The sequence below is a fragment of the Siniperca chuatsi genome, linkage group LG7 (assembly GCF_020085105.1).
Source record: "Siniperca chuatsi isolate FFG_IHB_CAS linkage group LG7, ASM2008510v1, whole genome shotgun sequence".
NCBI classification, from domain to species: domain Eukaryota; kingdom Metazoa; phylum Chordata; class Actinopteri; order Centrarchiformes; family Sinipercidae; genus Siniperca; species Siniperca chuatsi.
Genome location: NC_058048.1, coordinates 1,170,944 through 1,195,215, shown reverse-complemented (window position 1 = coordinate 1,195,215; position 24,272 = coordinate 1,170,944). Strand labels below are relative to the sequence as shown.

At 42.3% G+C, this 24,272-nt stretch overlaps 2 protein-coding genes across 4 annotated transcripts in view; both read left to right on the top strand.

Moving 5' to 3' along the window:
* Positions 1-12,716, top strand: part of ngef (neuronal guanine nucleotide exchange factor) — a 45,708-nt gene extending 32,992 nt beyond the window's left edge. For all 3 annotated transcript variants that reach the window (XM_044202277.1, XM_044202278.1, XM_044202276.1), the window contains 5 exons: positions 3,915-4,078; positions 4,534-4,692; positions 6,579-6,658; positions 6,748-6,852; positions 7,013-12,716. In XM_044202277.1, coding sequence (XP_044058212.1) covers positions 3,915-4,078; positions 4,534-4,692; positions 6,579-6,658; positions 6,748-6,852; positions 7,013-7,272 — 768 coding nt within the window. In that variant the 3' untranslated portion in view covers positions 7,273-12,716. The remainder of the gene's footprint in view (positions 1-3,914; positions 4,079-4,533; positions 4,693-6,578; positions 6,659-6,747; positions 6,853-7,012) is intronic.
* A 5,787-nt stretch (positions 12,717-18,503) lies between these two features.
* On the top strand, positions 18,504-23,282 carry LOC122879042 (methyl-CpG-binding domain protein 6-like). Its single transcript, XM_044202689.1, has 4 exons — positions 18,504-19,361; positions 19,528-20,069; positions 22,288-23,050; positions 23,248-23,282. The coding sequence occupies exons 1-4, from the start codon at positions 19,043-19,045 to the stop codon at positions 23,280-23,282; spliced, it is 1,659 nt and encodes a 552-aa protein (XP_044058624.1). The 5' UTR covers positions 18,504-19,042.
* The last annotated feature ends 990 nt before the right edge of the window (positions 23,283-24,272 follow it).

Here is a 24,272-nt window from a genome sequence, read left to right as displayed (position 1 = left end):
AGATAGACCTAAAAGATGAGTAGCCAGTGATGCTACCCCTGTTTCTATAAGCTCAGCTCAGGTCAGTACCTCACCTATGTACATGTTAAATATAAACCTGTGTGTTACTGTTGTTGTTGATGAACACATCTGGTCAGGTGTTTGTCAGTGTAATAGGCTGGAGGATGATTCAAGTTTCACTCACTTGACTTTAAAAACTGCATCTGTAGTTGATTTGTCACTAAACTGTGTCACTGTTAACCAACCAGGTTATCATTGTGTTTTTGGTCAAAGTGCACATACGCGGAACAAGGTGGCAATCTTGAAACTTGCATGTGCTTTTACTGAACATTCAACATGTAGCTGCTGGCTGAAGAGTTAATACTGAAAATACAAAGAAATTCTTAGTGTTCAATTGCTTTTACAAAACAAGACTTTGTGCGCATTTGGATACAGATAGGAGGCTGACTGACCGGTGAGGTGATTGGTGAGGCTACTTCCAGATTGCATGTGTCTATGTAAGAAGCCAGTGCAGGAGGGTCCAGCACTTAGTGACTGGGATCAAAGCTTACTTGACTACTGAACTTTTACAATAAGTTCCTGCCAAACTTGTCCACATTACTGGCTTCTCTGCACAAACTGCTGAGGAAGGATGCACTATGGTCTTGGGAGCTGAAGCAGGAAACGGCCTTCCAGCAGACTAAAGAACTTTTGCAATTTAGTAGTGTGTTAGTGCACTATGATGAAAACAAGGAACTGATTCTTTCCTGGGATGCTTCTCCATACGGAGTTGGAGCAATACTAGCTCACCGCATGCCAGGCACTTACTTTTGGGATGCAGTACTTTCACAAGTATCTGTATGGAAGGACATTTGTGCAGACCATGAGCCATTGATAAGTTTACTCAATGAGATGAAAGCTGTACCTCAGATGGCATCAGAAAGAAAAATGAGGTGGGCTGTACTGCTAGGAACATGTGAATGTGCTATCATGTACAGTGCAGTAAAAGACGATGTTAGGGACAGTTCACCTCAAAATCAAAAATACATATTTTTCCTCTTACCTGTAGTACTGTTATCCATCTAGATTGTTTTGGTGTCAGTTGCTGAGTTTTGGAGATATTGGCCGTAGCGATGTCTGCCTTCTCTCAAATATAATGGAACTGGATGGCACTCTGCTTGTCGTGCTCAAAGTCCCAAAAAAACAAAATACATTTGAGAATTTCCACATCAATGTCTCTTTCCAGAAATCATGACTCAAGATAATTCACAGACCTTGTTGTGTGCAGTTTCATGTAGGAACTATCGGTAGAAAGAAAACACTTCCTACATGAAACTGCTGAAGATGAAGAGTTATTAGAGTTAGAGCTCAATGAAGAGACATTGCTGTTGAGTTTTTCAAATGTAATTTTTTGGTGTTTTAAGCACCACAAGCCGAGTGCCATCTAGTTCCATTATATTCCAAAAAGGCAGACATCTCTCTGGCCGATATCTCCAGAACTCTGCAACTCACACCAAAATAATCTAGATGGATAAATAGCACAACAGGTAAGAGGAAAAATATGTATTTTGGGGTGAACTGTCCCTTTAATGCTGATGTGCTTAGCCACCTCCGACTACCAGAGAAACCCAGTGGTCTACCACCAGAAGAATGAGTGTTAATGCTGCATGCTCACATGCACACATGTGATGGACAACTAAGGACTCCATACTCTCAACCGTGAGTATACCCTGAAAAGGATGGCCAGATAATCTTCGACATAGACTTTATGCCTTCCAGACAGAGACAGCATGAGATGAGTGAACAGGATGGTTGCGTGGAGAGCCTGTGTTGTTATACCAGAGAGGGAACGGGCTCCTATGATGGAACAGCTTCATTAGTCCTGAGATGATGATGGGTAGGAAGCTAGGGTGTACACTTGTTCTTATCCACTCAAGTCAGCAAGTCAGAAAGCTTACCATGACAGACATGCCATAGAGCACAGCTTTGTGGCAGGAGACTTTGTCTATACCAAAAACTATGGATTTGGACCCAAATGTGGGGCGACTGTGGCTTAGTGGTAGAGCGGGTTGTCCACCAATCAGAAGGTGGACATGTGGGCTTCCCCCAGCCAACAGGTCGACGTGTCCTTGGGCAAGACGCTGAACCTCAAATTGCTCCTGAGGCATGTGCCTTCAGTGTGTGTGTGTGTATGAATGAGTTACTTTCTTTGAAATGATGATCAGTGTGCGAATGTGATTTGTAGTTGAAGCACTTTGAGTAGTTGGAAAAGACTAGAAAGTACAATGCATTTACCTAAATGGATACATACAGTTTTGCTAGGAAATGGTAGAGACATGTGAATCAAGGAAAAGTACATAGTACCTCCACCAATGACCAGCATAGTGCCACAGGACACAGATATGACACAAGCAGAGGACAATGTACTGCCTACTGTGAAACATACCAAGAAAGGCAATGCAATGCAATGCAACGCAATGCAATGCAATTCACCAACTAAGGAGTTGCACAAATCTAAAAAAAACAGGAGACCACCATTCAATGACTTTTCAAGGTAAAGGGCACATTGTCAAGGACAGAAATTAGGCATAATTTTCTTTAATTAGTGTGGTAGTTAACCACAACCTAACCACAAACAAGCCAGACTGAAGTGTGAATTGTGTTCATATGCTTGGAAAAGAAAGGCTACCTTGGCAGCCTAATAGAAAAGGCCCATACAGTACCATATACCCACAACATCCCCAGTTCAATTCCAGCCAGGGACCTTTGTTACATGTCATGTCAGTAATAAAACAAGACTGACTGAAGATAAGTCTCCATGCATATTAAATGATATCCAAAGATATCACAAATATTTTACTGATTAGTTTGTGGTTTGTCACAGATAGAAAGAGGAAGAAATGCATGTGTGCACAAGAACAGTGTGTTATTACTGTGCTACTAATAGTAGCCATTTCTCACTGGATCCATGCCTCCTTATAGTCAGAGTGGTCAGCTGTCTACCAACATTACCAATCAACATTTACTTCTTACTTCTAAAAAGTAATTTTATTGTTTTCCAGCAAATTGAGTTTTTTCGAAATGTCCAGAGAGAAGCTGCATTTGCTGCCCGTGGCTATTGTATGTCAATGGGAAAAAGGTGGGGAAGGCTCCATGCCAATTGTTTGCTTTATGCCCCCAAATCACTTCTGGCTGGCTGTATAATACAGTAGCCTAATATTTTTCCTGAAAATAGTGCTAATAGTGCTAGACCGTCTAATTGTGGGATCATGAAGATTACTTTTGATAAAATGTGATTGAGGCTCATGGTTTTCAGTTTTAACAGACTTTCAGAATTACAGAATAATGAGATTATAAAAACAAACAAACAAACAAACAAACTCAATACCTCTGATATTCATTGAGATTTGCTGAGTTGCCCCTTATTCTCATTAATTTGGAGTATCCTCCCAAAGATTTAACACATCAAGTTATGTTTGGCTCCTTGTGATTGAACTGTTTTCCACATTGGTCAACAGTTTCTATAACAGTAGAAACAGTACCAAATGTTAAAGAGACTATGCTAACTCTAGCCACAGGAATATGATTTGAGTGGGCAGTGCTGCACTCTCAACTGACTAACGAACCCCAACACTGTTTTAACTGATCAGAAGTTATTTAACTTTGTGATTGAAGGCAGGTTCTCTACACCTGCTGATGGTCATAGAGGTCAAACAAAACATAGTTGCAAATACAAATGTACTGTACATCTATCAGTTAGAGTTAAACAAGTCACTACAGGGTTTGTTTAAGGTCTAATGTGACAAAATGACGTCTGACTAAAGCGTCAGAATGGCACTCTGCAGGAACTATAAAAAATACAGTTTCATTAATTTGTTGTTGAAACGTTACAGTAAACCATACCCCTATCTTTTGACCTCTGTTAACCCCTGTAGTCTGTGCCCATCATTTCCCACTCGCGCTGGTTGCTAAAGAAGGGTGAAGTGCAGCTAATGGCTGGACCTAGGAGCACTAGGACCATGCGGAGTCGTAAGCTCTACCAACCAGTCTACTTGTTCCTTTTTAACAATCTGCTGCTGTTCACCAAGCGCAGCTCTAGGTAAGCTTTCGGTAAGGTAAATCATTCCCTGCTTTGAAACTGTGAAATCCTTGTGTTTTATCAAATGGCTTGTTTTGTCTCTTTACACTCAGTTGACAGGTATTTCTATTATTTTGTCCACCACATTTATAACAATGAGACAGAAACACCTCTCTGTATAATGCAATATGCATATGCATTATACAGAGAGCAACAGCACCACAAACTACATCCTCCAAAATGACCATACAATTGAACAACACCTGTCTAAAATAGTTTCAACAAAAACTGAATTATTGTAATTATTAAGACTTATAGTCTTCATGAAATTAGGATTTATTGCAGGACTGATGTATTAGACTGTATTAGTTTTAGCTAAGTGTACCTAATAAACTATTGTTTGTGTTTGCATTAAAAAAATCAGCTGATTGTTGCACTAAAAGCAAGGAATGTTAATTCAGTCAACTTGTTATCAGTGGGGACAAGTTCCAGGTTCTTGACTCATGCACGCGGGCCATGTTGAGGACTGAAGATCTTGAAGACCAGGGCCAACTACTTGCCAATGTCTTTAATCTTAAACTGCTGGAGAACCAAGAGGAGCGTCCAGTCAGCTACATGCTCAAGACCTCCAGTATGTGAGTATCTGAAGCAGAATCAGTTTAGGATTCCACTTTGTGGTTGCTAATGAGATGTGGGTAAGGGTAATAAGAGAAAATGAAATTAAATGAAAAGACAGGCCTCTGCCCACTTCCAAGCAAACTCTGGATGGGGTTTTTTGTGAAAGGAAATTGACTAACCACAGTATTTTGTGATAGTACATATATTTATATATTATATTTTAGCATGAATTCAAAACTAGCTTAGCTACTATTAAATTCATCTGCTGACTGTGAACAGTTCAGGAAGCAATCTTATAATAAGCAATCTACATAAGTGATTATACAAATAATTTGGTAACCAACATGTTCAGTATGCCACTCCGTGAGTGCAGGGTTTTTCTTGATCAAATCAATCAAAAGCAGTTAAAACTGCATTGTGTTATGCTTCTACTACTTCTACTCTATGTAGAGTTGGCAGTTCATTAAGTCCATTAAAAAGTGTGTAGAAATATTGTAATATTTCTGTACAAGATGCCTCTTTTTTTCCTGTCTCTACCTGTTTGTCATTATTCATAACATGCGGCTGATTTGCAGTCTAATAATAATACAAATAATGCTCATCAGTTATTTCTTCATGAGCTTTTTGTGACACTAGAGAAGATAAATATACACATAAGAGGCATACTACTTCCACATTTAACTGTACTAAAACATAGTTAGCACTTGACTGGCATTTTTGAAGGGTCAATGGTCAATTTTGTGTGGAAAAATTCTCCACCTCTGAAGAGCAGGTGTGAAAATAGTGCAGGCAAAAGAAACATGAATTAATTCTATTTATATATTTATTTAATAGAAATCTTAATGACAGCAGACACAGGAAACAACACAAAAATATCTAAAGAGCTGCACTGCATTCATAAACTACAATAAATAAACTTAATATAAACTGATACATACAAACCAATTATTGGAGAATTCATGAATATAATATATGATTCTTTCATGACAGCAAATAGTAGGAGTTGTTATTTTGTGTTCACAAAAGCTGAATTTGAACATGACCTTAAATGAACTGTGAAGTCACTACTGTTTTGACAAGACATGTACAGTTTAGTCTTGGTTGCATTTTGTATTCTTAGCATCAGCTTTATTAACACTATCTCCACCTCCACCTGCTGCACTCTGACTCTCTTCCCACCAGATGCTGTATATAATGTGTGCACAAAATTGCTCTTCACCTAAATGATAGTACATCTGGCTCACACTGATAAAATATGAAAAATTCTAATGGACAATTTGTGGTCAATTACTTTTATAATGACTTGTAAGTGTGGAGGATAAGGACAAGGCTGATATTATTCTATATTTTTGTTATTAGTACAGGTACAGGAAACTTTATTGTGAATTGCATTTCCTCCTCAGACACCAGGAAGGTTTGGGCATTCCAGTTAGATACAAATAAAATCAAGAAGACAGCAGAAACAATAAAATGTAGGTTTGGTACATTTGGTGCTCTAATGAGTATTTCCAGCAGCAGGACATTGTATGTGGGATTCAGTCAAAATAAACTGCACAACAAAATAAACTACTGAGTCACTCACTACAACTGTGTGGCTCATAAATGTGTTTTTAGTTTTTGGACAACAATTGAGCTCTATGGAACAGAAGAATACGATATATAAGGATTTACTCAGACAAAACTTGTTAGTAGGATCGCTTCATTGTTGATTTTGGTATTTTCATAGGTTTTGTTTACAAAAAAAATGTATTATGTCTGTATTAAAATGTGGCTTTTTATACAACCTGTTGTTCCAAATTGTTCGCCCTATTGGAATAATGATGAATATACCAAACAACAACTCAGGTTTAAAAAAATGAATTTACCTTTAACCATTTACTAATCAATGGCATCCTGTGGACAGGAGTGATAAGCTTCGATGGATGTGTGCTCTCACTCCTAACCGCCGCACACGCTTCATGTCTACTGGTGCCCATCAACCAGGTGAGACAGAATATCACACCAACATTGAGTACAATCCTCAACATGCAGACGTGGAGATATGAACTTAAACTATCTGTGATATTTATCAGACTCTCCACAGGTGCAGTGTATTCAGTCATACTCATCTCAGGAGCCAGATGAACTCTCCATCGAGATGGCTGATGTTTTGAACCTCCTAGAGAGAACAGACGATGGTGTGTAGAGGCACAAATCTGCTTTTAAATGCTCTTTGTTGCTTGTAAAAAAAACAAATAATTAAAAATTTCTAGTTTAGATATTTTCTTCTTGTGCATTGTTTTCTGTAATTTTCTCTTTCAACCTTCATGTCATATTTTTGTGTCATCTGTATGTCAGGCTGGATGATGGGTGAAAGGCTCCATGATGGTGAAAGGGGCTGGTTCCCTAGTCGAGTAGTAGAAGAGATCCAGAGCAAGGAGGTCCGAGCTCAGAACCTAAGAGAGGCCTTGAGGATCCAGCAGGCCCAGGAATGTGGAGGAGGCCCGCAAACTGGAGCCAGGATTGGTTTAAGGGTGGGGAGACGCACCCCAAAGGTCTCTAACTTCTCCAATCCTTGGATTGATCAAAAGAGGGAGTGCAGTGAAGTAAAGCAGTGAATCAGTAACAATGATTAATGTCACCATTCAGGGCCATGTGCACTAGGAGAAAAATAATAAAATAAAAAGGATACATATGACTTAATTCCCATCAATGACATCTTGTCACTTTGATTTTCACTTAGCAGTGGATGGATAGAAATCCACAGTTTTGGTCCAAGTGATCTGGGACAATGATCAAAGATCTTGAGTCAATAACCTTGTAAAAGCGATGCTGCATGTCATATAAATGTGTGCTGAAAGTGTTTTGTAGGCCCACACATGGTGGTATGTAATGCATGAGACAGAATATCACACCAACATTGAGTACAATCCTCAGCATGCAGACATGGAGATATGAACTTAAACTATCTATGATATTTAGGCTCTGTGTTAGGTTAGGAGCTATGTGTGGGGATGGCAAGAACCCTAAAAGTTCTTGTAAAAGTACTGTAAACATCCCTCAGTACTGTAAACATCCCTCAGCTGGGCAAGTTTTAAAACTTTAAATGTGTTCGTTCATTGTAAAATACCTTTCATTATGCCCCACAACCACAACACAAACAGTCAAATGTTTAATAAAATAAATTCATAAAATAGTATTGTATGAAAGTCACCAACGATTATTTAAAAAGTCTGTGTCTATGAATATTGAAATAATTGAGTTAGCTAAAGTGATACTCCACCCAAAATCTTATCAGTATGAAACACTGACTACAGCCAGACTTGATTGGTGGCTGTAAAAGGTTGCTCCATTATGGAGAACAGCGGCAGTAGTCCACTTGGCTTCACAGCAGCTGTGTCAAAAGTGTCAGGACATCCAAAGGAATCAGTTGCGTCAGCTACTAATGATGGGACTGAGTGCAAAATTTAGTATGGGCCCTTTTCACCTTGATGCACACACAATCATGCAAACACACACATGCACACAAGCACCAGATAGATTGCTAATATAAACCACAACAACATGGCAATATTATTTCTCCTTTAGTTTGGTACAGAACTATCAAAAATAGTGTATGTCACATTTAAAAACAGACACGGCAGCCGATCTGAACACTTAAAACAAACTTATAGCCTACTCATTTAGTTTTATTTGAATGGCATCCAACAAGCCTTGTGCTGTGCAGAATCCTTAAAAATGTCCTTTAGATCAAACTCCCTGGCTCTGGTGTTCATCAAGTCCATCCAGTCTCTTCTCTGCCATGGTGCAAATTTGTTTTAACTTTAGAGAGGAAGTCTCTGCTCTTGCGACAGTAACAGGTAATTTCATGAACTATAGCAGGGCAGTGCAAACATCACAGAATGTAGATATGATTGAATGGTTATCCACAATAAAGTTTGGAGAGCCGCCTGGAGCTCTGATGGCAATGTCCTGATGCACGCTTCGCCTGCATCCTCCTTTTTCTCCTTTTGCTTATGAAATCCGTTTTCGCATTATTCATATTTCGCAAGGTATTTGCACACTGTCTCAAACACTCCTCCTGATTTTCTAATGCTAAGAACAAGTTTTTCCTACCTGTCATGTACCCAAGCTGACCGCAGCTTCTGTTCTCTGTACAAACTACAAACTAACAGCCATCTTCTATGCCTACAGTGTTTAATACTCAAAAGATAGATTTTGTGTGGAATATCATTTTAAAATTGTCAATTTAACAGGAGCACACAAACAAGGGATATATCCTGTAATAGCAATTTTAATGCCAAATAATTGCAATATGTTGTAACTGCATAGAATGTATCAATACTATGAACAACTATGGATCAGCATGATTGTAAAGCCTGTGTGTCTTTAACTATGGTGTATAGTAATGCAAACATTCAGTGTTTAAATGAATAATTACTAAAATAATTGTTATTTCATTTTGTAAGATGTAAATTATGATGATGTGCCTGACTTGCTGATTTAATTATTTTAATTATTTATTTATTTTCTCTCCCATGTGGAACACAAATTCATATGCAACTCCTGTTGGAGATAGAGCAGACATGCAACCTCTATAACACACGCCAACAAGGAGCTTCACAGGGAGGTTTATGGTAATCATCTACCCTCACTGCAATATTTTACATTTACAGTCTGTAGGACTACACTAAAACATGCTGACACACACACTACTCATTTAATTGTAAAGTTGAAGGGGAACTACACACTCAAATTCTGCTAGAACCCTCTCCAATCATATGATTGGAGGATTGAAGAAACACGTGACACACGTGACACACAGGGTCAGGGGACACAGAGGAGACCAACTGATCACCGCTCAGTGTGGCATGGACAGTGACGTAGAGCTGGTAGTCAGAGCTAACCAGCCATGAGAAGCTATTGTCACACTCTCTGTTTTTCCGCTGGAAGGACAGGGCGTCTAGTTGATCTTTGACACAGTTACTGTGTACCTGTGTTGTAGCTGGGCTAGCAGCTCTACTATGAGAGGCCCTCATGGTGTGTGTGTCTGTGGGGAAGTGTCAGTACGTACAACATAATACCTTTTGTCTTGCCTATTCCATCACAATTAGGGAGGGGCCAGAGAATTCAGCCGAACCAAACTTTCAAATCCAAACAGACACAAACAGCTATGTTTGAACAAAATAAGCTGTTTTTACACACAATATGTTTTGATATTAACATAACAATCTATGTAATTATCTGTACAACGAAAAAAAGACTCTTTAAATTCATTAATGCAGGTTCTTCAGTCCAGACCACAGGAACACAAAAACTGACTTAAGCACCTCAGCAGCCTCAGCGTTGCCTGTTCTTGTTTTTCACTCACTCAAACTACAGTTCTAACAAATGTTCATATCTTATTGCATGTAAAAGCCAATTTATCTGTGCGTAAAAGAGCTTACTGGTACCATAGAGAGTGACGCCAAGTTCAGACAGGTGGCAGAAGCGCTGCGATATGTCAGTTCTCGCACGAGCAGTAGCCTGGCTGTTCACACCAGAAGCCTATTTCTCTGCACCGGTCAACAAGCAATTCTGCTCCTGTGCTTTTTTCTAATCACACGTAGAGCTGATCTCTATCACATCTGATTTGATCTGATCGCTCTCTCTCTGTCTGTCTGTCTGTCTGTCTGTCTGTCTGTCTGTCTGTCTGCTCATCTCTCTGTTTGGACTCAACTGATAAATAAATATGTGGAATAAGTACGTAATTTAAAAAACATAATCACAAACAGCAGTGATAGTGGGAAAATCAAAAGATTTGGCAAGCATGGGATGCATATCTAATTATTTATCAGACTCAGATTATTTATATCATATATAATATATCATTTATATCAGTTATGATAGATTATCAGTGTGTTTTCTTGCCAGATTGGCTCACGGCACGCTGAGAAAATAGACATGACGCCAAAACTATTGCTGTAGATTGGCTGGCCACGGCGCGTCCTATTTGAACAGCCCAACTGGTTAACATGGGCACCGAAAGGAATAGGGCAGCACTACGTGGCACTTCGCTTCCTGTCTGAACACTGCTTTCTCACTTCTTAATGTGTTGTTTGAACTGTGCGCTCTTTAGAGCAGCTGTCTGGAGAAAACATTTCCATGCAACCCAGGCATTATGTTATTAGTTTGATTTTAATGCACAGTCAGACATCTGATCTCACACATACATACAAACACGACTGAGAGGAATCTGTCAGGTAAATAGAAGAGTGTGCCCAAAGGCCTGGCAATGTAAAAAGATGAAAGAGCCTCCGCGAGCGTACAGGAGGTACGTAAAGCTATTATGAATCGGACACTTTGGGCCTCATTTTATTGACGCAAGCGCAACAACCAGCACAAATCTTCAAGTGCCCTTGCTATTTCATGCAGGGAAGCGGACATATATACATTGGCTTCAGAAAGTATTCAGACTTCTTCACTTTCTTGCACATTTTATTGTGTATTAAAAATTAATGACATTTTCTTTTTGACAAGTAATGGTACACACAATAATCCATGCATAAGTATTGAGACCGCTATGGCATTCCAAACTGAACTCAGGGGCATCCTGTTTGCTCTGGTTATCCTTGAAACATCAACTTGATTGGAGTCCAACTGTGGCAAATTCAATTGATCTTTGTTAACAGCTGGTGATCAGAGTGGTTAAACTTTTAAGTACATCATATCATTGTTTTATGCTGATCACCTCAAAAGCTCTGAATTGAGAGCACCACGATTCAGAGCTATGAAGCAGCTTGTCCTTTTCAGTTTGTGAAGCTAATGTTAGGTCTGTATAAGATCAGGGCTGTCAATAATATCATTAGATGTCCTCAGTCTGATATCAAAACATTGCCATCAGTTTTTCATTGTTACCATAACTGGACAACTTATGTAATTAATAAATATGCCCCTTTTTAATGTCATGATTACAGTATATTTAAATATTATTGAGTAATGTTTGGTATACCTCTAATGTAGTCTTAGTTAATGTTTATAACCAGTCTTTCACATCAGTCTTTTAAACTGGTGATAGTTTAACTGGTGGAGAAAATGGATGGATGACGGGGTTCCACTAGGTTCTGTGCTTGGACCGATTAATTTCACCTTATATATGATTCCTTTAGGCAATATTATTAGGCAACGCTCCATAATCTTTCATTGTTATGCATATGATACCCAATTATATCTATCGATCAAGCCAGATGAAACTAACCAGTTAGCTAAACTTCAAGCATGCCTTAAGGACATAAAGATCTGGATCACCTGCAATTTTCTGATGTTAAACTCAGACAAAACTGAAGTTATTGTACTTGGCCCCAAACACCTTCGAGACACATTATCTAAAGATATAGTTGCTCTAGATGGCATTGCCCTGGTCTCCAGCACCACCGTAACGAACCTCTGAGTTATCTTTGATCAGGATGTATCCTTTAACTCCCACATAAAAGGAGTGCCTTCTTTCATCTATGCAACATTGCATAGATGAAACAATCAACAATCAGGCACATCCTGTCTCAAAATGATGCTGAAGAACTAGTCAACATTTGTTACTTCTAGGTTGGACTATTGCAATTCCTTATTATCAGGCTGCCCGAATAAGTCCCTTAAGACTCTCCAGTTGATCCAGAATGCTGCGGCACATGTAATGGCAAGAACTAGGAAAAGAGATCATATTTCTCCAATATTAGCTTCTCTGCACTGGCTCCCTGTAAAATCCAGAATAGAATTTAAAATCCTTCCCCTGACCTACAAAGCTCTTTATGGTCTGGCACCATCATATCTTAAAGAGCTCATAATACCTTATTACCCGACTAGAACACTGCGCTCCGAGAATGCAGGGTTACCTGTGGTTCCTAGAGCCTCCAAAAGTAGAATGGGAGCCAGCAAATTGTGATTTTTGAAATTGGGCTATATAAATAAAACTTTACTACTTTACTTGACTAATGTATGTGTTAGTGCAACATCATTATACTTGTAATGTATACATGTATACATTAATCACCATCACTAATATGATTGCATAAACTGTGGTTCTTGAGTCTTGAACCTTACCAATTTTTGAAAAGTAAATGTAATGAAATGTAATTTCTACACATTCAAAATTAATAAATATTTTATTGTCTAACTTACACAGCTCTTTCATTCATCTCCAGAGGTCTATGGTCTGCCTAGTAGGTGTTTAGGACATTTTTCTAGGGAGAAAGGGTTCAGGCAGACAGGCTCAAGACCTGGATGAAGAGACATCTATTCTGAACCTGAGTATGTGTTGTAAAGTGTTTTAGTGCTAGACATCTAATACTCTACTGGTTGTGTATTCATACTCTTAATGATCATTGTGGAAAATACATTTGATCATCTTTACATACATCATTAAGGTCTTTGCATCAGACATTCTCATCCTCTGTGGGCACTGTCCTGCATACTCCACAGGTTCACCTGTACAACACAGGTTTAATTCATGAATATATATATATAAAAAAAAAAAAACTTCGTCCTTCACCCTCCACGGGTGGTCTCATCCTTCGAGCTCGGGTCCTCTACCAGAGGCCTGGGAGCTTGAGGGTTCTGCGCGTATTTTTGCTGTTCCCAGTACTGCGCTCTTCTGGACCGAGATGTCTGGTGTTCTTCCAGGGATCTGCTGTAGCCACTCCTCCAGTTTGGGGGTCACTGCCCCGAGTGCTCCAATGACCACGGGCACCACTGTTGCCTTCACCTTCCAGGCCTTCTCCAGCTCTTCTCTTAGCCCTTGGTACTTCTCTAGTTTCTCATGTTCCTTTTTCCTGATGTTGCCATCGCTTGGTATCGCCACATCAACCACAACGGCTTTCCTCTGTTGTTTGTCAACCACCACGATGTCAGGCTGGTTCGCCATTACCATTCTGTCAGTCTGGATCTGGAAGTCCCACAGGATCTTGGCTCGGTCATTCTCTACCACCTTTGGAGGTGTTTCCCACTTTGACCTCGGGGTTTCCAGTCCATACTCAGTGCAGATGTTCCTGTACACTATGCCAGCTACTTGGTTATGGCGCTCCATGTATGCTTTTCCTGCCAGCATCTTACACCCTGCAGTTATGTGCTGGATTGTCTCAGGGGCCTCTTTGCACAGCCTACACCTTGGGTCTTGTCTGGTGCGGTAGATCTGGGCCTCTATTGCTCTGGTGCTCAGGGCCTGCTCCTGTGCAGCCATGATGAGTGCCTCTGTGCTGTCCTTCAATCCAGCCCGCTCTAGCCATTGGTAGGACTTCTTGATATCAGCCACTTCAGTTATGTTCCGGTGGTACATCCCGTGTAGGGGTTTGTCCTCCCATGATGGTCCTTCCTCCAGCACGTCTTCCTCTGTTCCCCATTGCCTGAGACATTCCCTGAGCACGTCATCTGTTGGGGCCTTATCTTGGATGTACTTGTGGATCTTGGATGTTTCATCCTGGATAGTGGCTCTCACACTCACTAGTCCACGGCCGCCTTCCTTACGGCTAGCGTACAGTCTCAGGGTGCTGGATTTGGGATGGAACCCTCCATGCATGGTGAGGAGCTGCCTTAACGTCTGTGGTATATATATATATATATATATATATATATATATATATATATATATATATATATATATATATATATATATATATATAATTGGTGGCGGAGAGCATTGTCTTACACATTAGTCCAAAATCTTCCATATGTGTGAAACTGGGTTAAGATCTGGTTACTGTAAAGGCTTTAGCATTTTATTCACATAATTTTCATACTTAATATGCAACATAACTAAAACCATGATGGCTGTTAGTTTGATCTGTGACAGACAACTAATAATAATTAAAAAAGTGGCAAAATATATTTTATTTATTGACTTTATTTGGTTATTCATGCTAGCCATGCTAGTTACATATTGCTAACTTGCATAAATGGGAAAATTAAATTACCATTCTGTTGCAGACTGAGAGGGACGAGGTTGATTCTCGGGTAGCTGGTCATTGTCCTCTGAACTGGATTCTTGCTCTTGATCCTCAAACTTGTATGGCTGTGTTAATCCAGTTAAACTGATAGAGGGAGAATCCATTTTTGTTGTAGTGGTATTTGACAGTTGAGAGAGGCCAGCTTTCCCACGAGTGGGCGTGTTTTCAGCGCCCTCAATGGACACGCCCCCATACTTTACAAAGTATTTAAATGAATTGTGAAGGGATATTCACCTCCTACTGTACATTATCTACTGGGACAGACTGTCCAAGCTTACTCCCTGAGGGTCTATTATTTAACCTCTAACTTTGCTGCCCAGAGACACAGAGCTCATGAGTACAAGTATAGCTGAAACTGACCCCACATAAGACAAATTCTGTGGTGGCCATACTCCAGTTGACTATGGAAGGTACAGTGGGTACGGAAAGTATTCAGACCCCTTTAAATTTTTCACTCTTTGTTTCATTGCAGCCATTTGCTAAAATCAAAAAAGTTCATTTTATTTCTCATTAATGTACACTCAGCACCCCATCTTGACAGAAAAAACTGAAATGTAGAAATTTTTGCAAATTTATTAAAAAAGAAAAACTGAAATATCACATGGTCATAAGTATTAAGACCCTTTGCTGTGACACTCATATTTAACCCACATGCTGTCCATTTCTTCTGATCCTCCTTGAGATGGTTCTACGCCTTCATTGGCTTCATTCGTCCAGCTGTGTTTAATTAAACTGATTGGACTTGATTAGGAAAGGCACACACCTGTCTATATAAGACCTTACAGCTCACAGTGCATGTCAGAGCAAATGAGAATCATGAGGTCGAAGGAACTGCACAAGGAGCTCAGAGACAGAATTGTGGCAAGGCACGGATCTGGCCAAGGTTACAAAAGAATTTCTGCAGAACTCTTCCTAGACCTGGCCGTCCAGCCAAACTAAGCAATCGTGGGAGAAGAGCCTTGGTGAGAGAGGTAAAGAAGAACCCAAAGATCACTGTGGCTGAGCTCCAGAGATGCAGTAGGGAGATGGGAGAAAGTTCCAGAAAGTCAACTATCACTGCAGCGCTCCACCAGTCGGGGCTTTATGGCAGAATGGCCAGACGGAAGCCTCTCCTCAGTGCAAGACATATGAAAGCCTGCATAGAGTTTGCCAAAAAACACATGAAGGACTCCCAGACTATGAGAAATAAGATCCTCTGGTCTGATGAGAACAAGATTGAACTTTTTGGCGTTAATTCTAAGCGGTATGTGTGGAGAAAACCAGGCACTGCTCATCACCTGCCCAATACAATCCCAACAGTGAAACACGGTGGTGGCAGCGTCATGCTATGGGGTGTTTTTCAGCTGCAGGGACAGGACGACTGGTTGCAATTGAAGGAAAGATGAATGCGGCCAAGTACAGAGATATCCTGGAAGAAAACCTCTTCCAGAGTGCTCAGGACCTCAGACTGGGCCGAAGGTTCACCTTCCAACAAGACCATGACCCTAAGCACACAGCTAAAATAACAAAGGAGTGGCTTCGGAACAACTCTGTGACCATTCTTGACTGGCCCAGCCAGAGCCCTGACCTAAACCCAATTGAGCATCTCTGGAGAGACTGAAAATGGCTGTCCACCAACGTTCACCATCCAACCTGACGGAACTGGAAAGGATCTGCTCAATACTGAGCAAAGGGTCTGAATACTTATGACCATGTGATATTTCAGTTTTTCTTTTTTAATAAATTTGCAAAAATTTCTACATTTCTGTTTTTTTCTGTCAAGATGGGGTGCTGAGTGTACATTAATAAGAAATAAAATGAACTTTTTTGATTTTAGCAAATGGCTGCAATGAAACAGTGAAAAATTTAAAGGGGTCTGAATACTTTCCGTACCCACAAAGTGTGGGACTGAAGTGCAGCTGTGTTTGAATCTGTTTTGAGGAGCTTGTTTATTAACAGTTTAACTAAGCAATGATTGCAAATGTTTTTTATGATTTGCTTAGTTGTTGATTGCTAATCATCAGAGGCAGTGGTAAAAATACACTTCATTAATAATACAGCAGTTCTAAGATGCATGAGAACATCAAGAAGCCAAAATACAGAAAAAGCTGAGGCTCACTGTAAATGCTTTTACCAATCTTCAGTGAATCTTCGGTTTTGTAAAGTTGCAATTCAGTTTGTTCTGATTTACTTCTATGAGTTTTGTCCCAAGCAGACAAAATTTAGGTTTCCTGCTCCAAGATGACACTTTTCAGCACAATACAGTACAGTCCTTGTCACATGGACAAGTCTTGGCAATATGCCATGTTTTCTACCTTAGCAAACGTTTTTGCAATATGTCTCTGAATTTGAACAAACTGGGGCAGTGTATGTGCTAAGCTAGTCTTGAATGGGCCTCACAAAAACGTGTATTATGTTTTCACACTGTAACGTTGCCATGTTAGTAACAAAACACTGTCGCTATTGCACTTACTCTATGTTCAGAAGTTACAATACTTAACCCATTAGCAATAGGTTATTGCTAATGGGTTAAGGGCAAAGCAGGATATGGTCCGTGCCTCACTGGGCCCATCCGGTACCAAACATGAATGAAAACTGATGAATATTAGTTTATGCCAGAGATTCACGCAACTTAACACCAGAGGGGCGACTTATAATGTATTCTTTCCTGATTATTAAAAGTAAAATGAAAAGTATTTAACATAAAAGCAGTATTATTTTGGTTTTTCCATTCTTTAAAAGTCACCAGAATGCAGGAAACAAAGTCTTTGAAACTTAAATGTTTCAGGGAGATGACACCCAGTCCCCCACTTTGGTTTCAAAATCCTCCCTGTTTTTAGATCTCAAGGTTGGCAAGTATGCTTTCCAGACCCTGTTAAGGTATTGCTCAATTTAACAGATAACATATAAATCATTTCACATTTATTTAAGAGAAGTAGCCTAGTGTTTTTACTTGTTGCAGCCCGATGCAGACCTCAGTTAAGTGCCCTCACTAGTGTCAAGTGAAGCCAGTGGGGGCTGGTCAGGAATACAAGAGGTAGCGGGGAGGGAGAGAGGACGAGCTAGAGGAAGAGTGTCAGAGAACACATTCATTGATTCAGTCACAAAATTGAATAAATTCTTCTACGGCTATGGTTTCTATTAGATAAGACAGATAAATAGCTAGTAGCTAGGGATGGGCATGAGTTAAGTAACTCAAATACTCGATTTGGATGTCAGTATTCGTCAACATAACGTCATAGAGTAAATCGCTTTCATAAATTAAATCAATTTAGAGTCAAACTTACGGTTTCTGACGTATATTTCTGTCACGCTGGTTGTTGCTGAGGTAGTAAACAGCCATGGCCCATCCGCTCCTCCGGTGTGACTGATAGCAGTTAGCTTGTGTTAGCATGACAGCATTAGCCAGCACTAGTTGGGATCACTTCACTGGCTGTATGTGTCAAATACTTGCTGCCTTGATAGAATGTTTTCTAGAAGAGGGAAGACATGTACTACATGTACTCCTATTTGCATGTATTTTTGCCATTTTAAATTGAGAAGAACAAAGTAAAACATTTGGTCAACTTAAAGACAAGATCAAATACACTTTCAGCAGGTATTTCTGCCTCCGGAGCTGGATTTATGATTGCGGGCTGCTCCTACTCCCATGTTCCTGCTCGACAAACGCTTCTACAATTATTATTAGTCTTATTACTATTTTTATCATTATTATTCCTATCATTGTTATTACTATTATTATTTTATTATTTTTAAAATTATTATTACATTATTGTTATTTAAAAATTCTTTGTGGAATTTGCAATGTGCTACTGTATGCTCTCTTATCTCTTGCTCTCTCTCAACCCAACCGATAGCAGCAGATGGCTGCCCACCCTGAGTCTGGTTCTGTTCGAGGTTTCTGCCTCTTAAAAGAAAGTTTTTCCTTGCCACCGGTGGAAATAGTTGGGTCTCTGTAAATAATATTATAAAGAGTACTGTCACAGATATGCTAGGCCTCACAGCCACTAATCACCCACACCTGCTCCCAATCACACTCCTGCTCCCGATCAGTCCCAATCACAGCCGGTACAAAAACACACTAATCACCTCAGTCAGTGTCCGACCTCGTTCAGACATAGGACTCCTCAACCCATTGCTAGATCGCTTCATTCCAGTCTCCCGTGGTTTCTCCAGTCCTCTGTGGTTTCTCCAGTCTCCTGTGGTTTCTCCAGTCTCCTGTGGTTTCTCCAGTCTCCTGTGGTTTCTCCAGTCTCCCGTGGCTCTACAGTGGTCCTCCAGTGACCTCCCTACATCCAGTGATCTCCCTCCTACAGACTTTCCCTTTCTCCACACTCTCCACTCCTGGCTATTATCTAATAAAGAACATTCCTGTCCACCTCGGTGTCCCCTGCCTGTCTGTAACCGTAACTGAAGGTTCGATCCAACAGTAAGGATGATAGCCAGCTTCCCCGACGACCCCTTCCCGGACCTGGAAGATGCTATTCGGTGCCATCTCCTTTCCCATCCACCACCAGTCACACCCACCAGCGCCTCCTCAGACCCTCCAGCAACCTCTCTGGCTTTCAGCCTGACCGAGCAGCTGCAAACCTTCTCCGGCTCGGAGGATGACTGCGAGGGATTCGTGTTGCGGTGTTCCCTGGTCTTCAGCCTATGGCCACACCTGTACCCCACTGAGCGATCCAGGGTGGCCTTCTTGGTGTCGTGGCTCCACGGACCGGCGCTCCTCTGGGTGACCGACATCTGGTTGAGAGGTGAGGCAGTCACACAATCGTTTGGCCAATTCGTATGGCTCCTTAGAAAGGAGTTTGACTCGCCTGCTCCATCGCCGCCACCTCCAGTTCCAGCTCTGTGGCCAAAGCAGCCTCCGCCAGTTCCAGCTCTGCGGCCTCTAATCTTCTCTACTTCTCCACTCCCCAGCTGCTCACCTGTTCTGCCTCCCAGCTGCCCGCCTCCTCCAGTCCCCGTTGGATCGCAGTGACCTCCAACCACCAGTCCCGAGGCCCAGCCGCTGCCGCCAGCGTCCAGTCCCGAGGCCCAGCCGCCGCTGCCAGCGTCCAGTTCTGAGGCCCAGCCGCCGGCTCCCCGTCCTGCTGGTAGGCCTCCAGAGGGTCCCAGCCTTCACCGTCGCCGCCTGCCTCCAGAAGGTCCCAGCCGTCGCTGTCGCCACCTTCCTCCAGAGGGCCCCAGCCATCGCCGTCGCCGCCTCCCTCCAGAGGGTCCCAGCTCCTGGTCGACCACCCGAGGTGACCAGCTCCACCCTGGTCCCAGCTCCTGTGGTTTCTCCAGTCTCCTTTGGTCCCTCCAGTCTCCTGTGGCTCTACAGTGGTCCTCCAGTGACCTCCCTACATCCAGTGATCTCCCTCCTACAGACTTTCCCTTTCTCCACACTCTCCACTCCTGGCTATCATCTAATAAAGAACATTCCTGTCCACCTCGGTGTCCCCTGCCTGTCTGTAACCGTAACAAGTATGGTCTAGACCTGTTCTATAGTACAAGTACAATGAGATAACTTCTGTTATGAATTGGTGCTATATAAATAAAATTTAATTTCATTTAATTGAACAGGAACGTCAAACTGGACAAGAGGAAAAACAAGAAAATTCCCCAAAGAGCATGTGATGAGAGCTAGCAGGAGCTTGTTGCTAACTAACTAATGACTAACTAATAGAAGAAACAACACCCCTGAACTGTTGAAAACCTAAATTATAGTTGTTTGTTCAAGTGTTACAAAGAGACTGAGAATAACTCAGATAAGCCATTTGAGCTGAAGTCAAACAGTGACAATTGGAATCAGTTAGAATCTGTGGCAGTTGAAAGCTTGCAGTGGATGCTAACAGTAGTAACTGGAAAGCAGGCATTTTGTTTTTTCTTTTTTCTTTCGTTCGTTATTCAAAGAAACCTGACCAATGAGCCATTCAAAACAGCAGCTAACCACTGCCCAGAACAGAGCATGAGAGACATCATCAACATACACTACCCACCAGACATTAAAAATGATACAAGGAGAAGCACATTCTAACAGGAGCTTCTTAAGGGACAGCCAGAAACCCTTTTTGTTATTTCTAAAAATGGAGAAATTAGTAATCTCATCTTCAGACATACCTGAAACCTGACACAGAGCCATTATTAACCATCACCCTTCAGTAGCAAAAAGGGGCAACAAGGAATACTGGCAGTTAAAGATCAGAGTACAACTGTCAATGTTTATAGAAGTGGTAATAATTGTTTTTTTTTAAATAGTAGAATAGTAGTTGTAGTGTTAATATTAATAAATTAGTAATAATAGGAATGACAGCTATAGGAAAAATAACGTCAGTACCAGTAACAGAGCCAACACCAACAACTGCAGCAGCAGCCGTTGAGCAGAAAAACACGGGAGCAGCAAGCGGCCCAAAGTGACTGATCAAGTCTCTGCAGCTCCGGAGGCAGAAATACCTGCTGAAGGACAGAAGGAGAGAGGAGAGAAACGAGAAAGCACAAAACTACGGGAGAGCAAAGATGTTGAGTTAGTAACATGCAGTAATGGGATAAAAATGCATACAGATGGAGAGGGAGAGAGGAAAGAGGTGCATCAGGGGAAGTCTCCCAGCAGTCTAGGCCTATAGAAGCATAACTAAGGGATGGTTCAGGGCTCACCCAAGCCAGCCCTAACTATAAGCTTTATCAAAGAGGAAAGTCTTAAGCCTACTCTTAAATGTGGAGATGGTGTCTGCCTCCCGAACCCAAACTAGGGTCTGAGTCCACAGGAGAGGAGCTTGATAACTGAAGGCTCTGGCTCCCATTCTACTTTTGGAGACTCTAGGAAACACAAGTAACCCCGCATTCTGGGAGCGCAGTGTTCTAGTCGGGTAATAAGGTATTGTGAGCTTTTTAAGATATGATGGTGCCAGACCATAAAGAGCTTTGTAGGTGAGGAGAAGGATTTTAAATTCTATTCTGGATTTTACAGGGAGCCAGTGCAGAGAAGCTAATATTGGAGAAATATGATCTCTTTTCCTAGTTCTTGTCAGTACACGTGCCACAGCATTCTGGATCAACTGGAGAGTCTTAAGGAACTTATTTGGGCAGCCTAATAATAAGGAATTGCAATAGTCCAGCCTAGAAGTAACAAATGCGTGCACAAATTTTTCGGCATCATTTTGAGACAGGATGTGCCTGATTTTTGCAATGTTACATAGGTGAAAAAAGGCAGTCCTTGAAATTTGTTTCATGTGGGAGTTAAAGAATAAATCCTGATCAAAGATAACTCTGTTCCTTACGGTGTTGCTGGAGGCCAGTACAATGCCATCTAGAGTAACTATATCTTTAGATAATGTGTCTCGGCGGTGTTTGGGACCAAGTACAATAACTTTAGTTTAGTTAACTGGTTAGTTTCATCTGGCTTGATCGATAGATATAATTGGGTATCATCTGCATAGCAATGAAAGTTTATGGAGTGTTTCCTAATTATATTGCCTAGAGGAAGCATATATAAGGTGAATAGAATCGGTCCAGGCACAGAACCTAGTGGAACTCCGTGACTAACTTTGGCGTGCACGGAGGACTCTCCGTTAACATGTACAAACTGAGATCAATCTGATAGATAGGATTTAAACCAGCTTAGTGCGGTTCCTTTAATGCCAATTACATGTTCCAGTCTCTGTAATTTCATGTGATGGTCAATGGTGTCGGTGTCAGCCCAGAGGTCCGGCCGCCAGAGTCACCAGTCTCCTCTCCCGTTTCCAGCCCGGAGGTCCGGCCACCAGAGTCGCCAGTCTCCGCTCCGGTTTCCAGCCCGGAGGTCAGCAGTCAGCCAGAGTCCGCGATGGTTTCCAGCCCGGAGGTCAGCAGTCAGCCAGAGTCCGCGACGGTTTCCAGCCCGGAGGTCAGCAGTCAGCCAGAGTCAGTGACGGTTTCCAGCTGTCCCCAAGCCCCTGTTCGTCCGCGACGGTTTCCAGCCGTCTCCAAACCCCTGGTCGTCCGCCACAGTCCGCGACGGTTTCCAGCCGTCTCCAAGCCCCTGGTCGTCCACCAGAGTCTGCGACGGTTTCCAGCCCGGAGGTCAGCAGTCAGCCAGAGTCCGCGACGGTTTCCAGCCCGGAGGTCAGCAGTCAGCCAGAGTCAGCGACGGTTTCCAGCTGTCTCCAAACCCCTGGTCGTCCGCCAGAGTCCGCGATGGTTTCCAGCCGTCTCCAAGCCCCTGGTCGTCTGCCAGAGTCCACAATGTTTTCCAGCCGTCTCCAAGCCCTTGGTCGTCCGTCAGAGTCCGCGACGGTTTCCAACCCTCTCCAAGCTCCTGGTCGTCCGCCCGAGGCGTTGGGCTCCACCCGTCTCCAAGCTCCTGGTCGTCCACCCGACGTGACCGGCTCCACCCGTCTCCAAGCTCCTGGTCGTCTGCCCGACGTGACTGGACTCCGGCCGGCTCCCCGGATTGGCTTGCTCCTGGGGAGCGGGCCACTGCGTCGGGGGGAGGGGGGTTTCGGCCCTCGGGAGCTGGCCGTGGAGGGGGGGTACTGTCACAGCCTGTCATGTCCTCACCAGCCCGTAATCACCCACACCTGCTTCTAATTACACTCCTGCCCTCAATCAGCCCCAATCACACCCAGTATAAAACCACTCCACTCTCCACACTCAGTGTCTGACCTCGTTCGTGTTTAGGACTCAATGCACCAGACTATTCCAGGATCTATTGAATCTGTTCTCAGCTATTTCCAGTACTTTCCAGTACTTTCCCCTGTTTTACTGTGTTACTCCTGTCTCAAGTCTTCCGTGGCTTCACCAGTCTTCTGTGACTTCACCAGTTTCCTGTGGAGTCCCTCCAGTGACTTCCCCAGATCCACTCGACCTATCTCCACACTCTCCACTTCTGGCTGTCGTCAAAATAAAGATATTCCCATCCATCTCGGTGTCCTCTGTCTGTTATCCCGTGACAGATCGTTTGTGGTAACAGTACACTCTCTTCTGGTGTCGATAATACTTGATCCTATATTGGTGGGTTGAGCCTGGCCAGCAGTGCTCATGGAAGGCTGTGGTTGTGGATCCACATCAGGCTGGTGTTAGTGGTCCTCCTGGTGTATCCATTTTATGTCCTGGTCTGCTGGTGTGGATGAAGTGGTAGGGGTAAGCGATGGAGTAATAATATATATATCTCTGGGTGTAGGACTGGCCCCTCTGCCATGAGCAGCTGGTGCAGTAGCGAAGGGGGGGCACATTGACTTGGTCCCGTCTGAGCTAGCACCACTTGCTCCAATGGTTCTAAGCGTGAGTCATCCATCGTGCATCTGGTGGTCCTGGGATGGGGGGCCTCATCATTGGTTGTGGAGCTGGTCCTGGCATTGGTCCTGGGGCTGGTCCTGCTCCTAAGGGGCCTGGAACACATTTCGGCTGGTACCCTGTTAACATTACTGGTGTGCATATTGCCATCCAATTTTCTGGCAATACTACTTTTACCTGTTTGCCGTCATCACACAACCAAATCACATTTGCTAAGTGTCCCAGGTACCCAAGACTCCAATTCATCTTTCAAGATTCTAGGGCACACCTGCATGTCATCACTCCATCCCTGATAACCTCCTCCATCTTCACTACACAATGCAAAACAAATCAGATGTGTCTGCATCAAAACTTGGAATGGGCATCATTTGAGGAATCCTTCTAGAGTTATAGCATGTTACACAAGACTG

What these genes read in the sequence shown, in the direction of transcription:
- LOC122879042 (XM_044202689.1), top strand. Translation starts at nt 19,043, where the DNA reads ATGATAGCCAGCTTCCCCGACGACCCCTTCCCGGACCTGGAAGATGCT. An exon ending in GACCGACATCTGGTTGAGAG is followed by an intron (nt 19,362 to 19,527) that starts GTGAGGCAGTCA and finishes TCCACTCCCCAG; the next exon opens with CTGCTCACCTGTTCTGCCTC. An exon ending in CCTGGGGAGCGGGCCACTGC is followed by an intron (nt 23,051 to 23,247) that starts GTCGGGGGGAGG and finishes GTTCGTGTTTAG; the next exon opens with GACTCAATGCACCAGACTAT.